The sequence below is a fragment of the Phalangium opilio genome, unplaced genomic scaffold, assembly GCF_054372755.1.
Source record: "Phalangium opilio isolate 3A_F unplaced genomic scaffold, DU_Popi_V2 ptg000062l_1, whole genome shotgun sequence".
Classification (NCBI taxonomy): domain Eukaryota; kingdom Metazoa; phylum Arthropoda; class Arachnida; order Opiliones; family Phalangiidae; genus Phalangium; species Phalangium opilio.
In genome coordinates this window covers 410,990-434,197 of record NW_028324179.1, presented here as the reverse complement: position 1 = coordinate 434,197, position 23,208 = coordinate 410,990, and the positions used below count along the sequence as shown (strand labels likewise).

General features: G+C 37.4%; 1 protein-coding gene and 1 long non-coding RNA gene across 2 annotated transcripts; one reads left to right on the top strand and one right to left on the bottom strand.

The window, feature by feature from the left end:
- Positions 1-1,160: 1,160 nt before the first annotated feature.
- On the top strand, positions 1,161-1,909 carry LOC149663412 (uncharacterized). The gene is made up of 3 exons (XR_016368546.1): positions 1,161-1,434; positions 1,542-1,571; positions 1,637-1,909. It is a non-coding gene; the product is annotated as an uncharacterized LOC149663412 (long non-coding RNA).
- An 8,497-nt stretch (positions 1,910-10,406) lies between these two features.
- LOC149663411 (E3 SUMO-protein ligase ZBED1-like) lies at positions 10,407-11,147 on the bottom strand. Its single transcript, XM_089842195.1, has one exon. It carries the CDS (start codon positions 11,145-11,147, stop codon positions 10,407-10,409), a length of 741 nt encoding a protein of 246 aa, XP_089698321.1.
- Between the last annotated feature and the right edge of the window lie 12,061 nt (positions 11,148-23,208).

Below are 23,208 nucleotides of genomic sequence, written 5' to 3'. Positions count from 1 at the left end.
TAAAACATTCGCCCCTTTTGGCTAATTTAGATCAAATAAATTTTTAAACGATATTTAAAAGCATTTTAAACCATTGGCAAAATTAAAAAAATTGCTATTTTGAACTTCAATAGCTATAATTTTAATTAATAATGCCTTCATCGCACCTAGATCTCCTTAAATAACACGGCATAGGAATTGGTTGTTAAAATACGAAGAAAAAACTATTGCCGTTTCCCATGGACTAATTTTGTTGGGTAGAGAGTGAAAGTTTCCTTATTAGTGAATTAAAATACAGCTACGTCTCCTTGGAAAACGGAATCAGCTTCCTTTTAGGTCCGCTTGAGGGCACCCTTGAGCGTGGTAACGTTTTTTTGTCGTTTACTACAAATTTCGAGGGATTCGCGCTCTGCCGCCACAAACGGTTTAGCTTTGGCCGTGACAAGAACTGCAACAAAATGAACGCGTTAAAAATAGACAATTTAGTCGCGGTGTTACTTAACCCGGAAGGTTTGATAACGGAGCGGGCTTTGTTCAAAGCGGAAGAAATCGGGATTCGAAGCATAAATTTATTAAAAATTGAGGTACGTTAAGGCTAAACTATACTTTAGCTCGCGCACTCAAAATACAGTTTTTTCAATAAATATCATTTATTCAAGGTTAATTTGTTAAAATTAAGGTGCGGAAATTAATAAAAATATATATTTTCCATGTTTTTCTATATTTTTCCCTTCATATTAAAGGTTTGGTTAGGTCAGGTCAGGTTATGTTATGTTATATATTTAGATAGTTTATGGTATTTGGTGGCTATAAAGAAGGAACTGGTCGGGTTTTAATGGTCGTGAAAATATTTATTAAAATAGTTTCCGCAACTTAAATGTAATAAATTATCATATAATAAACCTCCAAGAAATGATATTTATTAGAAAAACTGTTAATAACGAATATCGTATTATGAAAGAAGCCCATCTAGAGGTGTGAAATTACCGTAATTTTAAAAATGGTAATTTACCGGGTAAATTAGCGAATAAAATTTCGGAATAACAAAAATTACCGTAATTTATGGTATTTTATACTTTCACAGGCTTAATACCGCGTTATTTAACGTAGTTCACTGGTAAATTACCGTTTTAAAATTACGGTATGATATAAATCGGTTTTTGGTAAATTACCGACTCACATCTCTAAGCCCAACCCGCTTATAATTCTATTTTCTTAACGTAGGCGTTCCTAAGGTTTGAAAACAAGGCTGAAGAAGAGCAAGAACTTCAAAAACTAGTAATTCAATTACAAAATCTGAGAAGGAGAAATGCGATTGAAAAAATTAGGCCACGTTTTTCGGGAAAAACAATTATTGCGCTACAGTCTATTGAAAATTGGACCGATGAAGAATACCTTTTTGGAGCCCAGTTCCAAGAAACTCTAAATTACCTGGAAGAGGCGACGAAGCAATTCGTAAGTACAATTTGTCTGACCAAAGTAATTTCATGGGCATTGTGAGTGAGTTTTCAAGCATTATTTTATGATTTTATCTAATTTTAATTTTATAATTTTTACTACAGCCTCTTCGGTTTGAACTGTCGAGGGTTCCGGTAAGTTAATTCTTTTTATCAATCGTTCAATACTTTATTAACCCTCTTTTTTCTCTTACCCACAGGGTCATCCTGGAACTCTCGCAGCTCTATGCGTACCCTCGGGCAGCTAGCACGAGTGTACGAGGGCAGGGACGACAAAATGTTCTAATGCTTTCGTACGCTTGTGCAGACCCTGTCGCTGCCATAAAAAAATGTAATTTTTTAAAAAATTATTTTTGCAAATTTAAAAATAATAAAGTTTGTTCTGCATTTATATACTTCTCTTTATTTAAATTACGATTACATTTTTAGCCTCAAAACTTTATTTCTTAGGCTTAAATAGTAAATGAAAAAAGGAAGAGAGATATAAAAAAGGTATGTCTAGTATTAGTTATATAAAATGGAACAGTTTTTCAGTTAAATTCAATTTATTATGTAACATCAAAGAAAAAACCAGTTAGCAAATAGATGTAAATTGAAAAATGAGTTAACATATGCATTATGTTTTTCAAAAAAGGTTTTTTTACCCAAAATTACAGAGAACAAATTGTAAATATAAAAATAGTTTTCAAGATTTTCTTCCTGTAATAGGTTGTTAAATTTCATCCCCACCTGGTACGAGGTTACAAAATTGGTGAAGTAGCCCACAACGGCGTCAAATTTTTCGAGCTGTCCATCTAAACAAGGTATATGATCGTGGTCACAGTATAAATTATCGTAAATGTTGTTATAAAACTATAATAATGTCGGCCATGGTGGTTACTGATCTCGGTAAGATGTTCCTTAACAACACTCGAAACTCTATTCAAGGCCGCTGTTTCTAGACTGTCCAAATCAATGGAATCCTCATTTAACAAATCTTTTATGTGACCAGTATTATGATCCGCCACAACAGTTGTTTTTCGTTCGCGTTATCGTTTTAAACATTTCAAAAGTTGTTGGTTTCGTGGCCCAGCGTCCAGCCTGCTAGTACGGGTAAACGAGGCATTAATTTCTCCCATGTGCTTGTAGAATTAGCGAAACTTTTTACCGATTGCTTCCTACATAGGCGAATCTCTGGATCAAGGGTACAGTTCACGAACCCCGTTGATAGGAACAACTCTTTCGAAATGTGGAATCTGCCATTTCGCCAACTTCTTGATTTTCTATCTTGCAAGTTTAAGGTCTTCTCGAATAATGATACTCTCATCTCTTGAATCAGAGGGTTTTTATACTAAAATTATTACGTAGCTATTGCGAAATATCTATTGTTCTTGACTGTCCCATTGTTAGACTATAAGCCTGTAAGCGTATTTTTTGTCTAAGTTCTGAAACCAGAGATTTAGGAATTCCAGCAATCCCAAGATCAATAAAATAAATAGTACAATAAGTAGTTTTTAGGGGTCAATCTCCAAGATCTGACGTATTCTCGACAGCGTTTCTGTACTTGACTCCATAACACCTTACGAGTAAACTAATTATACAAAAGTAAAATTGACCTGTTTATCTCTTACTCCTAACATTCCTTAAATAGACCTGTCAATATTTGATTGATGGACGAAATATTTTCCTAACATCTTCAAAGACCCAGGGTCATTGTTGAAACCCCCCCCCCTCAACTTATGAAATGACGCACCAACTCTTTTGTTGGGATTAATCCTTTTGTTGAATTATAAAATCTATTGCAAATTTATTCTTTTGTTGTTCAACTATTTGACACCTTTTCCGTCATTTGTAAAAATCAATCGGCCGTCAGTTTTTTTTTGTGAAACATATATTATTTTTGATAAATTTAGCTAAAATTGAACTCAACGTTTTTTATCTTTTGAAATGATTTTCTAATGACTCGTTTAGTGTCAGTAAAATGTCACGTAAACGACTGATTTCGTGTCCATGGTTTATTCAAGTTCTTGAATAAACATTTCAATTATAGCTTTCTTGAGATTCACGTGTTTAATTCTTAACACTAAATCGTCATTCGGAGTAAGTGTTGTTGGTATGGGTTGAGTTGGCGGAAGAACTTTTTCTTTCACCCACTCCTCTTGAGGGACATCTCTGTACTTTCTGGTTGGTGGTATGTCTTTAAACGCGCAAACGCGGATCTTAAAATCTTGCAAGAAAAAATGAGAAGTCCAGAAGCAATGGAGTATTATGGAAGTTAAAAATAAAATGGAGATACATAGCTGATAGGGCCACCTGGTGGTGGATTTTGGGAAAGGATGGTGCGTTCCGTTAAGGAACCCCTCCGCAAGATACATGAAAGAGCCCACCTAACATACGAAGAGACAGAGTATCTTCTCATAGAAGTTGAAGCGACAATAAACTCCCGTCCTATAGCATACATTTACGAAGACCCAGGAGAGCCAAGGCCATGTCGAGACTCTGGGTTCCCCCAAACTAAACGGTCCTTCAAATGAAACTCCTACCATCGAACTGTTTTTAAAGCTTTCAGATTAAATTTATGGTTGAAAAAAATGTGTACATTTCGCTTGAAATAAAAATTTAATTCATACTTGTTTTGCTTTGTTAAGTGGATAGAAGTAGTATAAATTGCGCTTTAGATTTATGGAAAGTATCTTTCTAACCTGACCTGTCCGGAAGTAAATACGGAATTAGACCATGGAGTCTAGCAAGCCCACCATCTGTAGAATCATCTATACCGCGACTTTAGGGATAAAAGCGTAGAGCTGGGAGTATCGAAGATTTTCAGTATCGATACCGGTATCGAGTTTTAAACATTCTACTCATAGCCCAGGACTTTTAGGGTTTGACCTAGAACATTTGAACATAAAGATGAAAATTGGTACATGTGTTATTTTCAACTCAACAAAAAATATACTAAAAGTCCCATGCTGTAGAGCGCGAGCTTTCGCCGCCATCTTGGAAAATGGCCGCCGGGAATGCCAGCTACAATGTATTCCACGTTCTTCTTCAAAGAATATGAAAATTAGTACACATTATTATTGGGACCACTTGATTATCATGGCAAAATTTTATAGCTCTGTGTTCAATAGTTTGGCCGCCATATTGGAAAATGGCCGCCGTTAATGCTAGGTACAGTATATTTCACCATGTTGTTGGAAAATTATGAAAATTGATAGGTATTACAATCAGAGCTTTGTGAACCTCATAGTAAAATATTGAAGCCATTAATTGGATAGTTTGGCCGCCATGTTGGAAAATGGCCGCCATCAATGTCATAGATACAGTATATGGTTCAAAAATTATGAAAATTGGTAATACTTATGTTGAAGACCGTCTAAGCATCATACTTGACTATTGAAGACGTGCTACTGATAGTTTGGGCGCCATCTTCGAAAATGACTGCTGGAAATGCTAAATATATTTCAAATATATAATTCTTTTTGAAATTCCTTTTTTGAATAGATGATTTTCATTAACGTAATAAACAACAAAAAATGGATAACTCGAAGTCGAAATTATCGACGCCATCTTTAAAAATGGCCACATGAAAATCATAGCCCTAAATTCTGAAAGAAAGAAAAGTTATTCTAAGCTGTTATTCTCAACATGTTGATTAGAGAATATGATTTAATATGGGGTTTATACATTCTACTGTTGTTTAAGATTAGAATTTAGACAGATCTCTAGCATTTCATACATATTCATCGTCATCCTGAAGATTTTTCATAATAATTGCATGTCACAACCCTTGAATAGGCGCTACACATAGCTGGGGGCCTTAACAGCGCCCCTCCCCATCATATTCCAAATTGAACCTGCGGAACCGCCGTCATGGCACACGAGATCGGCCAGTGGGACCGACAAACGCCACTTGAGCAAGTGACAGAAGCTGGACACCGTCAGCGGCGAGCCCAGTCAGAGGGTGGTGGGTGACAGGGAAGGATTAAAGCGGTATTATCCCATTGGACCGAATCCCATTCGACCGAAACCGCTTTATGGTTTTTTATGGAGAATATATTTAAATTTCCAGCCCAATGGCGGGTTTCTGCTGAATGGGAATTTATTTGAAAGAATTAGTTAATTAAATGTCTGTGAGGATTTCGAATCACCGCAGCAGCATGGTAGAATATCAGGCTTTTAATTCAGAGGCTCGGGTTCAAACCCAGAGAAGGAAATTGTAAGTTAAGTTAGGTTAGGTTAGGTTAATAATATTTTATAAATCATTTAACAATGTTACGCCTTTTCCAAAATATTGATGTCTTATACCTTCATTGACTTCTCAAATAATATGCCTTTTTCAAAACTTTACTGTTATGTTAGGTTAGGTTTGGGTTCGTTATGTTAGGTTAGTAATATTTTACAAATCATTTTACTATGGTACGCCTTTTCCAAAATGTTGATGTTTAGCTTCATTGACTTCTCAAATAATATGCCTTTTCCAAAATATTACTGTGATGTTAGGTTTGGTTAGGTTTGGTTTGGTTTGGTTTGGTTAGGTTTGGTTAGGTTAGGTTAGGTTAGGTTAGGTTAGGTTAGGTTAGGTTAGGTTTGGTTTGGTTTGGTTAGGTTTAAGTTTGGTTTGGTCAGGTTAGGTTAGGTTAGGTGTGGTTTGGTCAGGTTTGGTTAGGTTAGGTTAGGTTAGGTTTGGTTAGGTTTAGGTTAGGTTAAGTTTGGTTAGGTTTAGGTTTGGTTAGGTTTGGTTTGGTCAGGTTTGGTTAGGTTAGGTTAGGTTAGGTTAGGTTTGGTTTGGTTAGGTTTAGGTTTGGTTTGGTCAGGTTAGGTTAGGTTAGGTGTGGTTAGGTTAGGTTAGGTTAGGTGTGGTTAGGTGTGGTTTGGTTAGGTTAGGTTAGGTTTGGTTAGGTTTAGGTTAGGTTAGGTTCAGGTTTGGTTAGGTTAGGTTAGGTTAGGTTAGGTTAGGTTTGGTCAGGTTAGGTTAGGTTTGGTTAGGTTAGGTTAGGTTAGGTTAGGTTAGGTTTGGTTAGGTTAGGTTAGGTAAGATTAGCTTAGGGTAGGTTAGGTTAGGTAAGATTAGCTTAGGGTAGGTTAGGTTAGGTTAGGTAAGGTTAGGTTAGGTTTGGTTAGGTTTAGGTTTAGGTTAGGTTAGGTTTGGTTTGGTTAGGTTTAGGTTTGGTCAGGTTTGGTTAGGTTAGGTTAGGTTAGGTTTAGGTTTGGTTTAGGTTAGGTTTAGGTTAGGTTAGGTTAGGTTAGGTTTGGTTTGGTTAGGTTAGGTTACTTCTATTATTCGAACCTTACAGGAGGGATTTCTACAATTATAGTAACTAGTTTTATCCTTTTTCTTATTCAATTGAAACAAGTAGCCATTATTAATGTAAAGAAAGCCGCCTTTATTAGCAATTCTCTCCGTTATCAATCACTCTTAAAGTTAAATTTTGCATTTCAAACATCAATATATATATATATATACAACGAAAACTGTAGGGTAAAAAAAAGCCTTAAAAAAAGTGAAAACGTTTGCTTTTTAAATTTTGATATATATTTTCCCAAAACCGCACATTTGGGCTGTTTTCGGTTGAATGGGAAACGCGTTCGGTCGATTGGGATTCGGTCGAATGGGACACAAGCATTAAAGCAGCAGAAGGCTCGAGGGGACGGGGAAGTTCTCTCCAAGCACAAAAGTGCCATACGGCCCAAACAAATAGAGTATCCGCGACCCCTAGAGGCTTGCCAATAGCGGGGGCGAGCCAAGGCAGCACCTGGGTGGGGCCGAAACGGCCCAGCAAAACCTTTACGGAATGGGGCAAGGAACGGTCTGAACCAAGGGTGAACCCAAGGAACTCCCGAACCGTCACACCAAACTCGGGCCCCCTCCGCCACGACAAGTCCTTTGAATTAAAAAGGTTAAGAGAACACTTCTTTCATTTATGTGCTGTAATTGGGTGTGGTTATGATAAGGCGTGGTTTAAAGTAATGACAGATAATCAACATATTACAAATTTGTTGCGTTTTTATAATGACCATATTGCATCTAGGGAAGCCATAGCTGCTGCCGAAGAGAGATTTCTTTTCGCTTTTTTTAGGGTGATAATTGGCACGTCACGCTTTATTTATGAAGATATTACACGTATAATGGAACCGTTGCCACATATACTGCCAAGTCCTCATTTGATCTCGCTAAGCTTCATCCAACGACCGACACCGCAAAACTACATTCTTTCTGAGCGTATCTTCAAGTCCAACAACAGCTAGAAAACGATATAATCCCGAACAGTGGGGATTGGTTCGTGATCACGGAAGTCGAAGACCCATTCACACCATTCTCCTTCCGGCATCAGATAAACTTATTCCACTCATTATTTGTACCTACAGTCTGCAGAACATCTTGTATAAAGAACTGTGAATGTAGACGATCTGTATTAGCTTGCTGGGCAATGTGTGGTCATTTTCAAGGTATAAGCCGTAATAAAGAATCTTCAGGTGGACGAGAAATATGAACGAAATGTAAAAAATGTGTCTTAAAACTAATCCTCAACGACACTAGAATGTAAATACCACATATAAAACGGTTTTTCATAACCAAAATCCGAGTAATATGGCTTTCCTTTTCTTTTTTCCAGATTTTAGGATAGTAATATTTAAGGGACCATTTTTGAAGATGGGTCGATAATTTAGACTCGAAAATATTTATTTTTATGGCGTTTTATACGTTCATGAAAATCATCTACTCAATAAAAAAATATAGAAAAAATTTATATATCGGTAATATATTTGGCACTTCGAGCAGTCATTTTCGAAGATGGCGCCCAAACTATCAGTAGCACGTCTTCAATATTCAAGTATGATATTTAGACGGTCTTCAACATAATAATTAATAATTTTCATAATTTTTGAACCATATACTGTATCTAAATGGCATTGATGGCGGCCATTTTCCAACATGGCGGCCAAACTATCTGACTAATGGCTTCAGTATTTTACTATGAGGTTCACACAGCTCTGATTATAATACCTATCAGTTTTCATAATTTTCCAACAACATGGTGAAATATACTGTACCTAGCATTCACGGCGGCCATTTTCCAATATGGCGACCAAACTATTGAACACAGAGTTGTTAAATTTTGCCATGATGTTCATGTGGTTCCAATCATAATGTGTACCAATTTTCATAATTTTTGACGAAGAACGTGGAATACATTGTAGCTGTAATTCCCGGCGGCCATTTTCCAAGATGGCGGCGAAAGCTCGCGCTCTACAGCAGGGGACTTTTAGTATATCTTTTGTTGGGTCAAAAACAACACATGTACCAATTTTCATCTTTATGTTCAAATGTTCTAGGTCAAGCCCTTTTTTGTCCTATCTGTCCTGGCCTATCAGTATCGGTATCGGTATCGAAGACTAAAATACTCGATACTTTTTGGTATCGAGTATTTTTTTAAAGTGGCGAAAGCGGCACCTATTAGACAAAATAACATTATTAGAAAATCTTTTGGTTGGAAAACTATTACAAAACTAACCCTATGAGCCTCTAAACGACTTGTTCTAAAGAAATATCTGTGAAAGAAACTTTGTCACTGAGTCTGATCAACTGATACAGATTCAAAATTTGTAGCGACTAACGAAGCATCACTTACCTTATGTTACCTATAGTCGATTTTTCTACCATAAAATAATTCAATATATAACCGCTAATTGAATCAACCAAGCCTTTCAAGATCCTAAGCCTGTCGAAAACTCGAAAATGTGCCCATCGTGAAACTAAGTTTGTAAACATCAACATGCATCAGCTGTCAGTTTATACGAAATAAGTTCTGATAACACAAAATACTACTTGGTAATTGAATTGTCCAATTGATTACGTAAATAATAATAAAAAAATCTTATTTTTGTCTCAAAAAATCAGATATTTTATTTTTACAAAACTTTAAAATCTTCGGAATTGAGATCAGCTTTAAATCACAGAAAATACACTTTTGTTTCATTATAATAACATTGGTCGAGCTAACCAAGTGAAAATACAGTTTTTTCATTCAATTTGAATAGTAATGTTAGAAGTTATTAGAACTAATATTTTTGTCACAAAACATCAGGTATTGTTTTGTCACAAAAAATTAGAAAAACTTTGGAATTGAGGTCAACTTTAAATCACAGCAAATACACTTTTGTATCATTAAAATTATATCGATTGAGCTAACCAAGTTAAAATACAACTTTGTGTCATTCAATATAAATAACAACACTAATAGTTATTAGAACTAATATTTTTGTCACAAAAATATCGAGTATTTTTTGGTCACAAAATTTTAAAATTTTCGGAATTGAGATCAGCTTTAAATCACAGAAAATACACTTTGTTTCATTATAATAATATTGTTTGAGCTAACCAAGTGAAAATACATTTTTGTTTCATTCAATTTAAATAGTAATGTTAGTAGTTATTAGAACTAATATTTTTGTCACAAAAAATTAGGAAAACTTTGGAACTTTAAATCACAAAAAATACACTTTTGTATCACTAAAATTATATCGGTTGAGCTAACCAAGTGAAAATACAACTTTGTGTCTTTTAATTTAAATAACAACGCTAATAGTTATTAGAACTAATATTTTTGTCACAAAAATATAAGGTATTTTTTGTCACAACAAATTAGAAAAATTTCTGTATTGAGATCAACTTTAAATCACAGAAAATGCACTTTTGTATAATTATATCGGTTGAGCTAACCAAGCCAAAACACGACTTTGTGGCAATCAATTTAAATAATAACGCTTATAGTTAATTTAGTTATTTGAACAAATAATGGTTAATTAAGCTAACGTAGTAAGGGTGCTATGGCTATTTGAAAATGGCCCCCAGAAAGGTTGTGAAAATGTTGATAGAAACCTACTAGAGAAAAACATAAGTTGTCCCAAAGGGCCAATCCCATAAAATATCTAACTGTAGCTTAACAGCAAAATATAATTAAAGCAAGTTTAAGGTAAAATAGAAGTTCACTGAGCGTCCTCCCATTCTTTTTGACTAAAGGAACTCAAGAAAGTTAAAGTCTTCAAATGTTCCCCAGTTAAACTTTTCCGTTTCTCTGACATGATATTTCCGGCACGAGAAAACAACCTTTCTGCTGGTTTAGAAGTAGCGGGAATTGTCAAAAACTTTAATGCAACCATAGATAACTCTGGGAATATTAATTTATATTTAGACCAAAACATTATAGGACAACTTTTTCTGTCAAGCAATGGAAGGTTCAAATATTGTTTTAAAGATGGGTCATACTGATCAGAGGAACCGTCCAAGTTGTCTTTAGATTTTTGAACTAAACTGTCATGAAAATCCCAAATGCTTTGGGAAGAAGATACAGGTTTAGGTGCTGGATATTCTTCAGTTTCATTTACGAGTGAGTTTATTTTAATTGTCTTGTCTATTTTACTTAACATCTTAGCAACAGCCAATGGTGCTTCAAAAGAGCTTTTCTTAAACCTGGGATCAAGAAGCGTTGCACATGCAATTAGTTCATTTAGTTCTACATTACCAAATCGCCTTTCAATTTGTTCTAAAAGTTTTGCTTTCAATGAAGCACCACACTCTGTTTTACAGTCTTGTCGTGAAATGCATAATTTTAAACACTTAGTTAATGGAATCACTTTCGAAAGCGTCGTATGCTTTTCTGAGGAAATCTCTGATGTTACCTCAAATAAAGGTGCCAAAAGAGATTTCAATTCTAATAATTCATCCATTTCAGATGCTGATATAGTTGGGGGTGCTTGCCTACTTTTAGACGAAGCCACAATAACACATATAACGATCAATCATTGAATAGCAAGAATTCCAACGAGTTGGTACCTCTTGCAAAAGTTTTAAAACAGTGTCATTTCCTGATTTTACCTGTGCATCATTTAAATTTGAAGTAGCTAAAGGGCTAGACTTAAAAAAATGTACTAGTGCTTTCACTTTTTTGACTTAAGCCATGGGTTTGGCAACGGATAACGCTTCTTGAGCAACCAGGTTTAAAGTATGGGCAAAGCATGGTAAATGTTTAAATTCGCCGAAGCGATCTCTTACGGCTTTAACAATATTTGATCCATTGTCGGTTACACAAGCTACCACTTTTAGTAAGGAAATGTCCCAATCAGATAAAATTTCAGTTAGTTTAAGCGCAATATTATCTGAAGTGTGGCTACCTGGGAATTGATCAACCGTCAAATTGTGGGACCGATGCTTTTCCTCACAAATGTAGTGAATAGTAATGCCAATAAAAGAGGCGTTGGAGCAACTCTCAGACCAAATATCAGTAGTTAATGCGACATAGTCTATGGAACTTATTTCAGATTTTCGAACTTCCATCAATTTCTTGTACTTTAAATCTAAACCTGCCGTGATAGTTTTCCTACAATGAACTTTAAATGGGGAACTAGAACTTTCATTAAATGAAGAAACCCCTCTCCTTCTACAACATTCAATGGCAGTAGGTCTCGAGCTACCATGAACTGAATAGCATCATTGATTTCTAAATTTTTATTTCCTCCCAAATTGAAAGCTGCTCTTCTCTTTAAAGTTTCAGTTAATGTGAGCTGTGTCTTTTATATTAAGTCTGAGTTTGATTCTTCACTACGGCTATGGTTTGATTCAGCTGAAAATGTGCTAGTGCTTGGTTCAAAAGTTAAAATTTGCTACGGTAGATTTGCATTTTCAGTTGAAGGTACATTAAGGTTGTTTTCTACTACCTGGTGAGGCTTGTCAGTCTTGGTTTCAACCGTTAAATTATGATTTGTTCGTAAATGTTTTAATAAATTACTTGTATTACCAGATGATGAAACTAGTTTGTCACAATAATTACATGTTGCCATACTTTTAGTTTGTTTAGTGAAGTGATCCATACTACACTTTTTCGCTTAATGGGGGCCATTTTGAAAAACCAATAATTTGGGAAAGTAAAGCAACCTACGTCTACATTTAACTTAAGAGCTATAAAATTAGAGAACTAAATAATCTTGCTAACTTGCTTGGGAACTAAGTTAAAAAATTACAATACATGAATTTTGGAGAGGACTTGCTGATCTCCAAGTAGCAGCTTGTTGACCTCAAGCTCCAAGGCGTATGACATAAAGAGGTAGACGGTAGATGGGATATCAATGGGCATGAGAGCTAAGGTGTGGACTTATATTTAAAGATTGTCATGGTGTGGATTTAAAGATAGTCATGTTGATTGACTTGAAAATAAAAATCGTCATAGCTTGGAACGTGGAGAAGTATATGATCATGATGGACTAGATAATCTCTTTAATGGCAACTCAATCATTAGCAGAACAAACTGGAATAAACAACAGGCTTAGTCTATCTCACCTCTTATTGAATAAACAGTTACCACTGGCAACGAGAAGTGACGAAAGCAGAAATGCAGGATATATTACTGACTGACTAAAGAGTACAATAATAGTGGAAGTTGGACTCAAAAAGTAAAAAACAGTCCAAGATGACATTGCCTTGATTGGATATGTCACTTTGAGAACCACTTGGACAAGTCTATGGTCATGGGGTCATGGTTCTGTATGGACTAGATCTGAAAGGTTAACTCAAGCCCTAGAAGACCAAACTACAAAAAAAGGACTTATTAAATCAACAGTTATTGAGTTACCGACGGCAACGAGAAGCGGAGAAAGGACGAAAGCAGAATTGCAGGATATATCTTAAAAAGTTAAAACAGTTCAAGATGACATTGTCTTGAGTTGATATGTCACTTTGGGAAGCACTTGGACAAGCTTATGGTCATGGTTCTGTATGGACTAGATCTGAAAGGTTAACTCAAGACCTAGAAGACCAAACTACAAAAAAAGGACTTAGTCTCACCTCTCATTGAATCAACTTTACCAACGGCAACGAGAAGGGAGTCAGGGACGAAAGCAGAAATGCAGGATATACCTGACTGACTTAAGAGAGCAATAATAATGGAGGTTGGACTTGGAAAGTTAAATAAACAGTCCAAGACGACATTGTCTTGAGTCGATACGTTAATTTGGGAAGCACTTGGGGAAGTTTAAGGACTAGATCTGAAAGGTTAATCAGTTGCACTATAATACCAAACCAAACTAGAAAATATATAGGACTTACCGTCACCCATTAGGCTGTCACACAGTCACAGTTTCACAGACTAGCGAAAAGACCAAGGTCCGAGACTCCGAGGCCCGAAATTGTTGGTTAATACTTAGCGCGCGGCGCGCAAAGTTGCTAACATTAACAAACGAAGAGCATAAACTTCGCTTAGCTAAGCTAAGGCTTAGAATTGTGATGCACGCCGACCGCTGCCCGGCTGCAGCGGTTCTTCCCGGTTCCCGTCAGTCCGTCACTCGGACTCGCACCGCCTAACTAAAGCTCGGGCTCTGTGTTACCTATCTCGCTGACTGAGTCGTCTCTGACTCTGACAATGACTGAGTCTCTGTCTCTGATTCTTACACTCCTCAATGCTATACTCAATACTCATTACTCAAACGAAAACAAGTCTACTCAATACTCATACTTATGGTCTGAACTCTGAGTAAAGAACTATCCATACTACCATAGCCGGCCGCGGCATTAGCCGCCTTTATTTATTATTGCCTACTCGCGGTGGTGGCGCTGCCTGGCCTGCCAGGCTGCTAGCCCACTGCCCCAGAGCGACGCTTAACGATAACGACTAAATGGGTAAAAATTACTCGATACCTGGAATATTTCGATAGTACTCGAGTATGGTATCGAAACAAAAATCCGGTATTCGATGCCAGTATCGGAAGACTGAAATACTCGATACTAATTTGGTATCGAGTAGTATCGGACAGCTCTATAAAAGCGACGAATTTAGAATTAACATTTAAAATATTTGAGACGATTGTTCGAAAATATCGAAAATCATGGCATAATGGAATTTTTCTCGACGAACCAGCAGGGTGGATAAGAGTTGGATCTTTCTTACCACGCTCATTTAGAAAACATCAGGCAAAATGGACTGAAAAAGAGTCGGGGGAAAGTTAATCTATCCGAAAATCTATATCTTATTTCTGTTTCTATTTGTATTTTTTTCTTAAGGTGGAGAATATCCCGTTGCCGGTGGACGGCGGACGGAAATGGTGGACATCCTAATTTTCTTAGGGCTTGAAGTAGCCCTTCCATTAGCAGTGGTCACCCAACCTCCCATTTTGACGTTAGATCTACCATCCTTCCAACCCATCCCATGTGCCGTGCTGTCTCTGCCGCCCCCCCACACACGAAATCTGGGGTGTCGAGACTATAACCGAACGAACCTTCGTTTGTCCCTAAATTAGGTTCCGCCAGCCAGAGGAAAAGACCTCAGCCTACAGGTTCAGAGAGATCTAAAAAGAAAAGGAGGGTGAAGCCCATCATCGAGACGGAAAAGTTACAAAAACAAATCAATCTCGATGAGATAATGACCCAGAAATTGGCAGATCCTGAAGAGAATTTCGTTTCATTTATATACTAAACAATAAAAAAAAATAAAATACGTTCACTCTCCCTTTTTATTTATCTACTAAACACACTTATCTTCAAAGATAAGAGAGAATGAAAGTTTCAAAGGAGTTCGAGGAGTCAGTTCACCCTGCCATTTCATTTTTTGACTAAGCAGACATTTAACTCCCCAAATAGCCAGTGCGAGATTTCAATAGTCTCAAAGTGTTTCGAGGTGAAGTCAGTTTATAAAACCCCGAAATATTCCTCATTATTATTACACCCTCCATAAACGTAGTAGTATTTCATAAAATTGGTGTAAATTTTTCTGTGTAACACCTGTGATAAGCGGTATAAGAGTGAAAACACGTATGCAAGCAGCATGACGATTTTAAATGCTACAATTGTGCTCGGAAATTTAAGATAAAATGTTCGTTGGAAAGACACATCCGCGAACAGCATGGCAATACTAAATATTCGTGTGTTAGGTGCGGGAGAAGTTTCGCGGGCGAAAGTCGTGTTAACCGTCATTCCCAGATACACAGTCGAAATCCGTTACCATCACCTCAAAGGTTTTCCGTCTCTACCCAACCTTAACAATGCCGAGGAGATGTTAGCTCTGGGTGATGCCGTTCTTAGCACTAGATATACCCCGCCAGATATTCACACCGACTCCGAACTCTTTAATGCCCCTCTAATCCTCAGTTTAATTATTTGACCTATCAAATGTTTAAGAGAAAGGGGATAAAGTGGAATATATTGATTCGAGCACGTTATACTAAAGTCTTGGACGATGGTATAGAAGTTGAACACACCCCATACATCCGAAGGACAACTTAAACTTAACGAACACGTTTTGTTAGGTTTCAATACTACATTTATTTTATCAGCTATCAACGATTTTAGTACATTTTATTCTCCTTGTAGAGCCGAATGCTCAAACCTAACTGCATATTTTTTAATAGAAAGTATAATGCACATGTGTAATGATTTTAAAACGATGCCGATATTTCATAATGAAATATTTCTACTTAAGGTATTTTGGTGAAAAAACTAAGATAAGAATTATTTTCAAATATTAAATGTTTTATAAGCATGGCATCCCATTGTTCTAGGATTCTTTTTACAACCGTTTCCAAAGACAGCCATCTTGTTTGACATTGTCGAAGTATTTTCTGGGGCTCTATTTTTACGAATTCCTGGAATTCTTTCAACCCGGAAATTCTTTTTGCGCTAACGCTAAAATACGAATAAATGTCTCAAGAGAGATCTTCGATTGTGCGCGGCAATGTCTCGCAGGCTGACGAAGCACACAGATTGAATGAATGGCAGACGCAACCCATGACGTATAAATTAGGACAACGCTCTTTTAAAAGAGCTTGAACGCCACTTATGCTCGCCGTCATTACAGATGCATTATCTGCAGCAAATGCGATCAAGTTTTCTAGTGGAAGCCCTAACGCTCTAAAAGTTCAAGAAATTTTTTAAATAACGTTTGTGCGTCTGCTTTAGGAACTTCCACTAGTCCCATGAACGAATCACGAACGCGATTAATTTCCTCGTCAAAATATCTTGCAACAAAAATGTTTCAAGACATTTGGAACGGTCATTCTGAAATGGGTCATTAAATTATTCTTGAATAATTGGTAATTATTAAATTATATTGCTTATCTCTCACATAACTAACAACTGACCCTCCATAAAATTACTAGTAATAAAAGGGAGCTAGTATTTGCCAACCAATATATTCATTGCAAGCGGATTTTATTTGCCTAATTATTTTAACCAATTTAATTTTACATGGGTAGTGTGACTGTTCTTTTTTTCAATTTCGAGTTGGGATAGTTTAAAGTCACAAAGCCCAATTTTTAATAATTATTCCTTTGATTTACTTATTCTTTTTTATTTTTGAAGAAGATAGTGGCAATCCATTAACTCCATGGATATTGGTCCCCATAATAGGGCCCGAAGAGGGTACCCCAGAACTTCGGTTTATGTCAGCTTTTTTAAGGCTAAATGTACCATTAAAAGGTGAAATGGATATCTAAAGCAACGCTTTCGGTGTTTGCTAAAGGCTAGGGCTCTCCATTACAATCCGAAATTCGCGGCACATATCATTATGGCATGTGTTGTTTTACATAACATGTGTATGGCGAATGGCCTTTGGGAAGACATTGACGTAGAAAACTACAATGCCCCATATGTGTTAGCGTGTTACTATAGAAGATGGGAATTAAGAAAAATAACAAAACAGAAATTCAACGCTCGTCGTTGGCTCGGAAAACTTCATTCTTTCAATTAACACCAAAAATAAATAGGGGAAAGTGTCGGACTGCCAAATTGTCCTGCCTTTACCTTAGCTTGACATGCATTTCGAGACGCTCGAGCGCGCGAAATGGTATCAACCAATCAGATTTGTAGTTGATGATGTCATTCTTCCCGAAAATAACGCTCGTACGCCACCAAACGGGAGAATTTGGCATAGGCGTATCTCAAGGAAGAGTCACAACCTGCGCGCTCTGTTCTATTTTCTTTAGTGATTTTTTCGCGTTTGAACGAGGTTAAAGTTTGTTTAAATCGCTAGCACGCCGAAATTAAATTAAAAATGCCCCAGATGTTCTTGAATCATCATTTAATTCAAAAATACTCATCGTTAAAATCCTTTAGAATTTCGTTTAAACTTGGGCCCTGGGTTGTCATTATAAGCTAAAACGTTTTTCTATTAGTAAATAACATCAATATTGTTACGTAGGAATTAGTACCGAGACGGAGTTTCTAACTTTAACTTTACAATTTTATTAACGATAAGCGGAAAATATACAATGACAATAGGCCGTAGGAAACTAAGCCTTGGACGGACGGAGATGTTCCACCCGTGAACGCGACGGTACGCGGAGAGCTCCCGTACGGAGGAGACTTCGCTAGGGGCTAGAGCATTTCGTTCTCGGTACCCTGGCTTAGTCTAAGGGATTAGGAGCTGGCTTTTTCAGCTGGCGATCCTACCCCGAATTGGTAAATAACATCTATATTAACAAACTAAATTAATACAATCATGTACATCATCAAATTAAATTGTGGCGATAAACTGCAGTGGCCACGGTTAGCCTATGTCAAAAGCAGCTAATGTAAAATAAAACCGCACTATTTCTTCACGCGCAATATCACAAATTGTCTTAGGTACGTGGTGAATGGGCGAGGGGGATGAAACAGATTTCGCGAGTATGCATTCACCCCTCCAAATGCATGTCACAGACGAAGGAGAGAGTCCGACACTTTCCCCTATTTATTTTTGTTAACACCTGTTAATTTTTTTATAAATAAGACAAAAATAATACAATAAAGACAACGAAAGTTGGAGAACTTTGACTACACTTATCAAAACTTAACATCCTTCGTAAAGTTTTTATTTAATTTAATCCTTAATAATTTCTTATCACATTATTCAAGCCGGCAATATTTTCTATTTAAATACGGAACTTTGTGTAATAAAATGGAAAGCGCAAAATTACTAGCAACGGTAGTACGTAGACGAAAGCCATTTTAATTTACTCGTGGCCAAGCGTCCGAGTTAGATTTCACCTTCAAGGAAATGGTTAACACCATGCAAGTCATGCACAACATGTACTGTACTTTAATGAAATGGTATGCAGGGAGGGAAGGGGTGTCGTGGAGGTACTTCCGAATGTAGGGAAACTGAAGGAAAAATTCTGCAAATGCGGTGGGGTGATGCAGTTGAGTAATATAAGAAACTTTTATTTATAAATAAAGAGAATGAAAATATAATAAATATATTGTGTCAGCGTGCACTGCGTTAAGTGCAGCTATGGGACCTGAGAACCTCCACTGAGAACCGAGGGGGGGGAGGAGATGTTTCTAAACCTTTTCGTGGAATCGATGGATGTAACAACATCGACCCCATCCGGAGTTCCTGTTGCACCTCCCCAACCTCAGGAATTCCCAGTCACCGTACCATCCATGGCACCACCACCAACTCAGCCGCCACCCCTAAGACGGTCTAGGGGTCAAAAGAGACCAAGATTGAAACAACCAACGGAGGACTCTAGACCGTCCCTAGAGGATGGATTGGTGGACGGTGACGGTATTTTAAGTTTATTTTGAAGAAAAATGAAATAAAAAGAACAATTTAAGATAATAAAATATTTTCCCAATTGGATAAAAAATTACTACTTATTTCTTTGCTAGAGGCGAAGCATACATTTTCTTTTCTTATTTAATTGCTGTTAAATATGCAAAGTTATCATAATTTTATTTAACATAGTATTATTGCAATAGGTATTACACATTACTAACAGGAAATAAACTACAGATAAACCGCAGACGAAGCCCTAAAAAACTGGCTTTGTTTAACATAACTACAAAGTAAGACTATTTTGAAGAATACTACCTGCACCCTGAAATATAATAAAATATATACCAAATGAAAGCTCACACCTTACTCTATTCATTGCACATCATTATAATAAGAGCAAAAGATAATTAACGGTAGTAATTAGTAATATACATAAAGCAGTGCCTATGGCTTTGCCGGGACCCGTTTATATACAAAACGAAAACGCGCATGCGCGAGAGAAAATTAGACATAAACATAACCTCAAAAACAAGAAGTTGCAACGACCCGGTTGCCGAGACGTTGTAGCCGCTACGGCGTGGAACCAGCCTCAGCAAGTACTCGATGTTCGTTGGTCGAGATCACCGAAGATGGGACGAGAACTTTCCATTTATTCAGTTCGCCATCAACTCGACTACACATACAACAACAGGAAGAACTCCTTTCTACCTGAAGATGGGTAATGAACCGAGATTTCCCTGGGACTTGGACGTGGGTATGCCAGTAGCGGACTTTGTTGAAAGGTCCGCATCGCTCTCGGCTTTAGCGAAGCAACTTGCTTTGTCTAAAGAGCTTGCCAAGAAAGCGCAAGCACACCAGAAACGCTACTATGATCAAAGGCGGGAAGGGATTGATTTTCCCGTTGGTGCGCTTGTGTGGAAGGAGACGCATCCCTTGTCTCAAGCGGCACGTGATGTCGCCGCTAAGTTATGTCCCAAATGGGATGGTCCCTACAAAATCGCGAAGAAGCTAGACCGCTTGCGATATCAACTAGAAGACCCAGAGACTGGAGAAAAGAAAGGAATAGAGAATATCGCTCATTTAAAGCTGCATTGGTCGAATAAAGATGTCTGCCAACCTGACGGAAGCCAGTCATCCTCAACGTCAAGTAGTTCATCTGCAAGTTCTACCTCGTCACAGTCCATACCTGTACTTCAGGACGCTGGAGTCAGTACTGGTGACGAACGTCGTGAGACTCGACGAGAACGAAGACAACGACTGTTGAGAGACCAAGAAGCGCAGACCGAGTCGTCTGGAGAAAACCTCATTTTCATCCAATGATGATGATGGATCCTCTTATGTTCCTTCGGAAGAAGTACCAGGGGTGCTATTCTACTCCGATACTTAAGAAAACGTTCCTTAGACGCTAAGGAGAAAACTTAAGGATCGCGTACGGATCGAACCCATTTTTACTCGAAATTCGTATTCTACTCCTTACCCGAGAGTCAATCTTTAACCTGTCCTTAGCGTAAGGAGAGAAAATAATCCTTACCTCTCTCCTCTCAACTTCCGGACGCGCTAGCGAATGAGAGAAGCTCTCAAGCCTTTATTTACATCACGTGGTCATAGTATTTGTTGTCGTCTGTCTCCGACTTTATTTATCACTAAACCTTGGTGTACTTTCTTGTTAGAAGTTTGTTTTATTGCTAAATTTGATATTGTTAAATTGTTTTGAATAATGGCTAAAAGATCGGGTAGAGTTAGTGATCGGCAACGTGAAATTATGCTTGATTTTATGGAAAGTAATGAAGGGTTAGTAACGAGTAGACTAACTGCGGACTTCACAAAAAAAGATTTAGACAAGTTATGGGACAATTTAACACTTCGACTAAATAGTGAAGGGAGTGGCCCAGTAAAAGATGTTAAAAAATGGAAAAAGGTATTTGAATATTTTATTTAAGAATTAATAACATGGAGACCTAAGAGATTTCATTCCTAGTGTTGGCAAAGTTGGAAATCTGAAACCAAATCTAAAGCTTCGACTGGAAAGAGGCAAAAGAACATAACTGGTGGTGGAGATAGGCCTGATGATATTGATCTTACACCACTAGAAAAAAGGTCTTAAGCATTATAGGGATCGTAGCTGTGGAAGGGAACATTGAATTGAATGAAGCGTTTTTTACTGCCAACACAGAGGTTAGTTTGTTTCGCAAGAAATTGTTTTATGATTTAAGTTATTTAACTGCGAACATTTCAGCTACAAAAGAGCCAAGAAAGAGATGTTGCATGGTGTTCGCTCAGTAAAGAATCGCAAGTGTTAGTTGAGCAAAATGAGTGTATTGCGACGCCAATATCATCAAGTCCCGTCCCCATATTCGTAAGTAATAATGATATTGAATTCACTATTGTGAATTCGATTTGAGATAATTTTTCTGGAAAACGTAAGAACAGACACCAGGCAGGGTGACTGATCCGCAATTAAATGGGTCTACGCTCGTAACTTTTAGTAGGAGGGACCGAAAAGTTAAACATCCTAAAAATAGGAGTTGAGTGTCTTTTTCGCACTAATGATAAAGCTCATTTAAAAAATTAAAGCCTTTACCCTTACAGACTTCTGAGTTGTGCCATTTCATAAAGGCGTCCAAGTTTTTCCTGGTAAAGTACTGACTTCTTCTGTAGGCGGTAAAGTATTTTCTAACACGTAGTTAGTCTCCTCCTGTCTATCAATATCAAACTCGTGATCCACTACGTTGAAAAGGAAATGAGGAAAGTACCCTTTAGCAGCATTAGGGAGGCCGAAAGTAGCTGCAAACTTAGATAAAGCGACGGGAATAAAATTGTACGAGTCAAGGAATAATAGATTCGATAGCTTCATTTCTAAAATTCGAGTTCCGTTAATTTTCAATGATTCAGGTACAAATTTCTCGTCTCGGTTAATTATTTCCCTAATTAATAGCTGGTTGTCATAATTGCTGCCAAAATGCGATAATACAATGACTTTCTTCACGTCGAATAAGCTGACCAAGTAGTCTAGGAACGCAGCTATAGGTTTTCCACCAGTGAAACGTTGTTTGCGAGGTCCAAATTGGTTGCATTTAATACAATTAAAATCTAGGGATTGTTCTTCCATACAATCTTCGCAAACAGAGATACTGATGCATAAGATAGCTTGATGTTCATACGCCCCCAACTTTTCCTGACATATTTTTGTTTGTATGCCTTCCACATCAAAGAAAACATACATTAGTTCCGGTATATTACGACGAGGTTTTTTCGAGGGGATAACGCTGGGGTTTTTGTCCTTTATCACTTGAATGTAGCATAAATGATCACTGGGTTGATGTTTTCCACATACTTGACAAAACATCTCCCCACAAGTGTGGTTAGTCTTGCGGCTTGCGAAATCAATTGTTTTAAAACAATTTTTACAAAGGTAGAGCCTCTCACAAAGAGGTTTTTTGTTACCTGCAGGGATCAAATGACTATTGTAACAATCATCACCCCAGAATTTTCGCAAACATGACCCACATGTTTTTTCGCTACCGTGACAAACTGTTGGACGCATCCATTTAAAGCACCAGTCGTTGCAATTCAGACCTGCAATTTACACCTAGGCTTCTCAATGTTATTTGGACATAATCAGTTGCTCTGTACTCATTTAACACGTGCTCTGTAATACTACTTATACTGTCAACGGCATCGTCAGTGATGTTTAGAACTAATTCTCTACCGTACATATTAAATTGCCCATAAAATTTTTCGCTCTGTTCCAAGATTTCGCAATAAGGGACATTCTGAATAGGTGAAGGGGGGCAGCCGCCACCCCATTGATCGTACGCATCGGCCTCGGCTTCTTCCGAGTCCACGAGAGACTCCTGTTCACTGGGTAGGTAGTCGGAGAAGTTCAGAGACAGGTACTCAAAAGGGTCGTTTTGTTGACATTCCTGATTCAAAAATGCCGCCATCTCTATATCGTATTGTGGGTTGTTGAAATCGGCGATTAAGGTTTCTTCCTGGTTAGTGGGTAGTAATTCATTCCGGCGTCTTTCGATGCGTTCGGCGTAGGAAATATTTAAAGGTCTAGGAATTAAGTTACTTAAGTCGTTTAGTTGGTCAATTGTATCGCAGTCTTCTAGGGACGGTTCTCATGTATTCAATGACATCAAGGAATGTCTGAATTATATTTAAACCTCCATTCATAATAAAAGTGGGTAAACTTGAGGGTACATTAGCAGGGTCGATGTGTAAATAGGCACATAGGAAAAAATAAAACTTGTATAATGAAGTTAGGG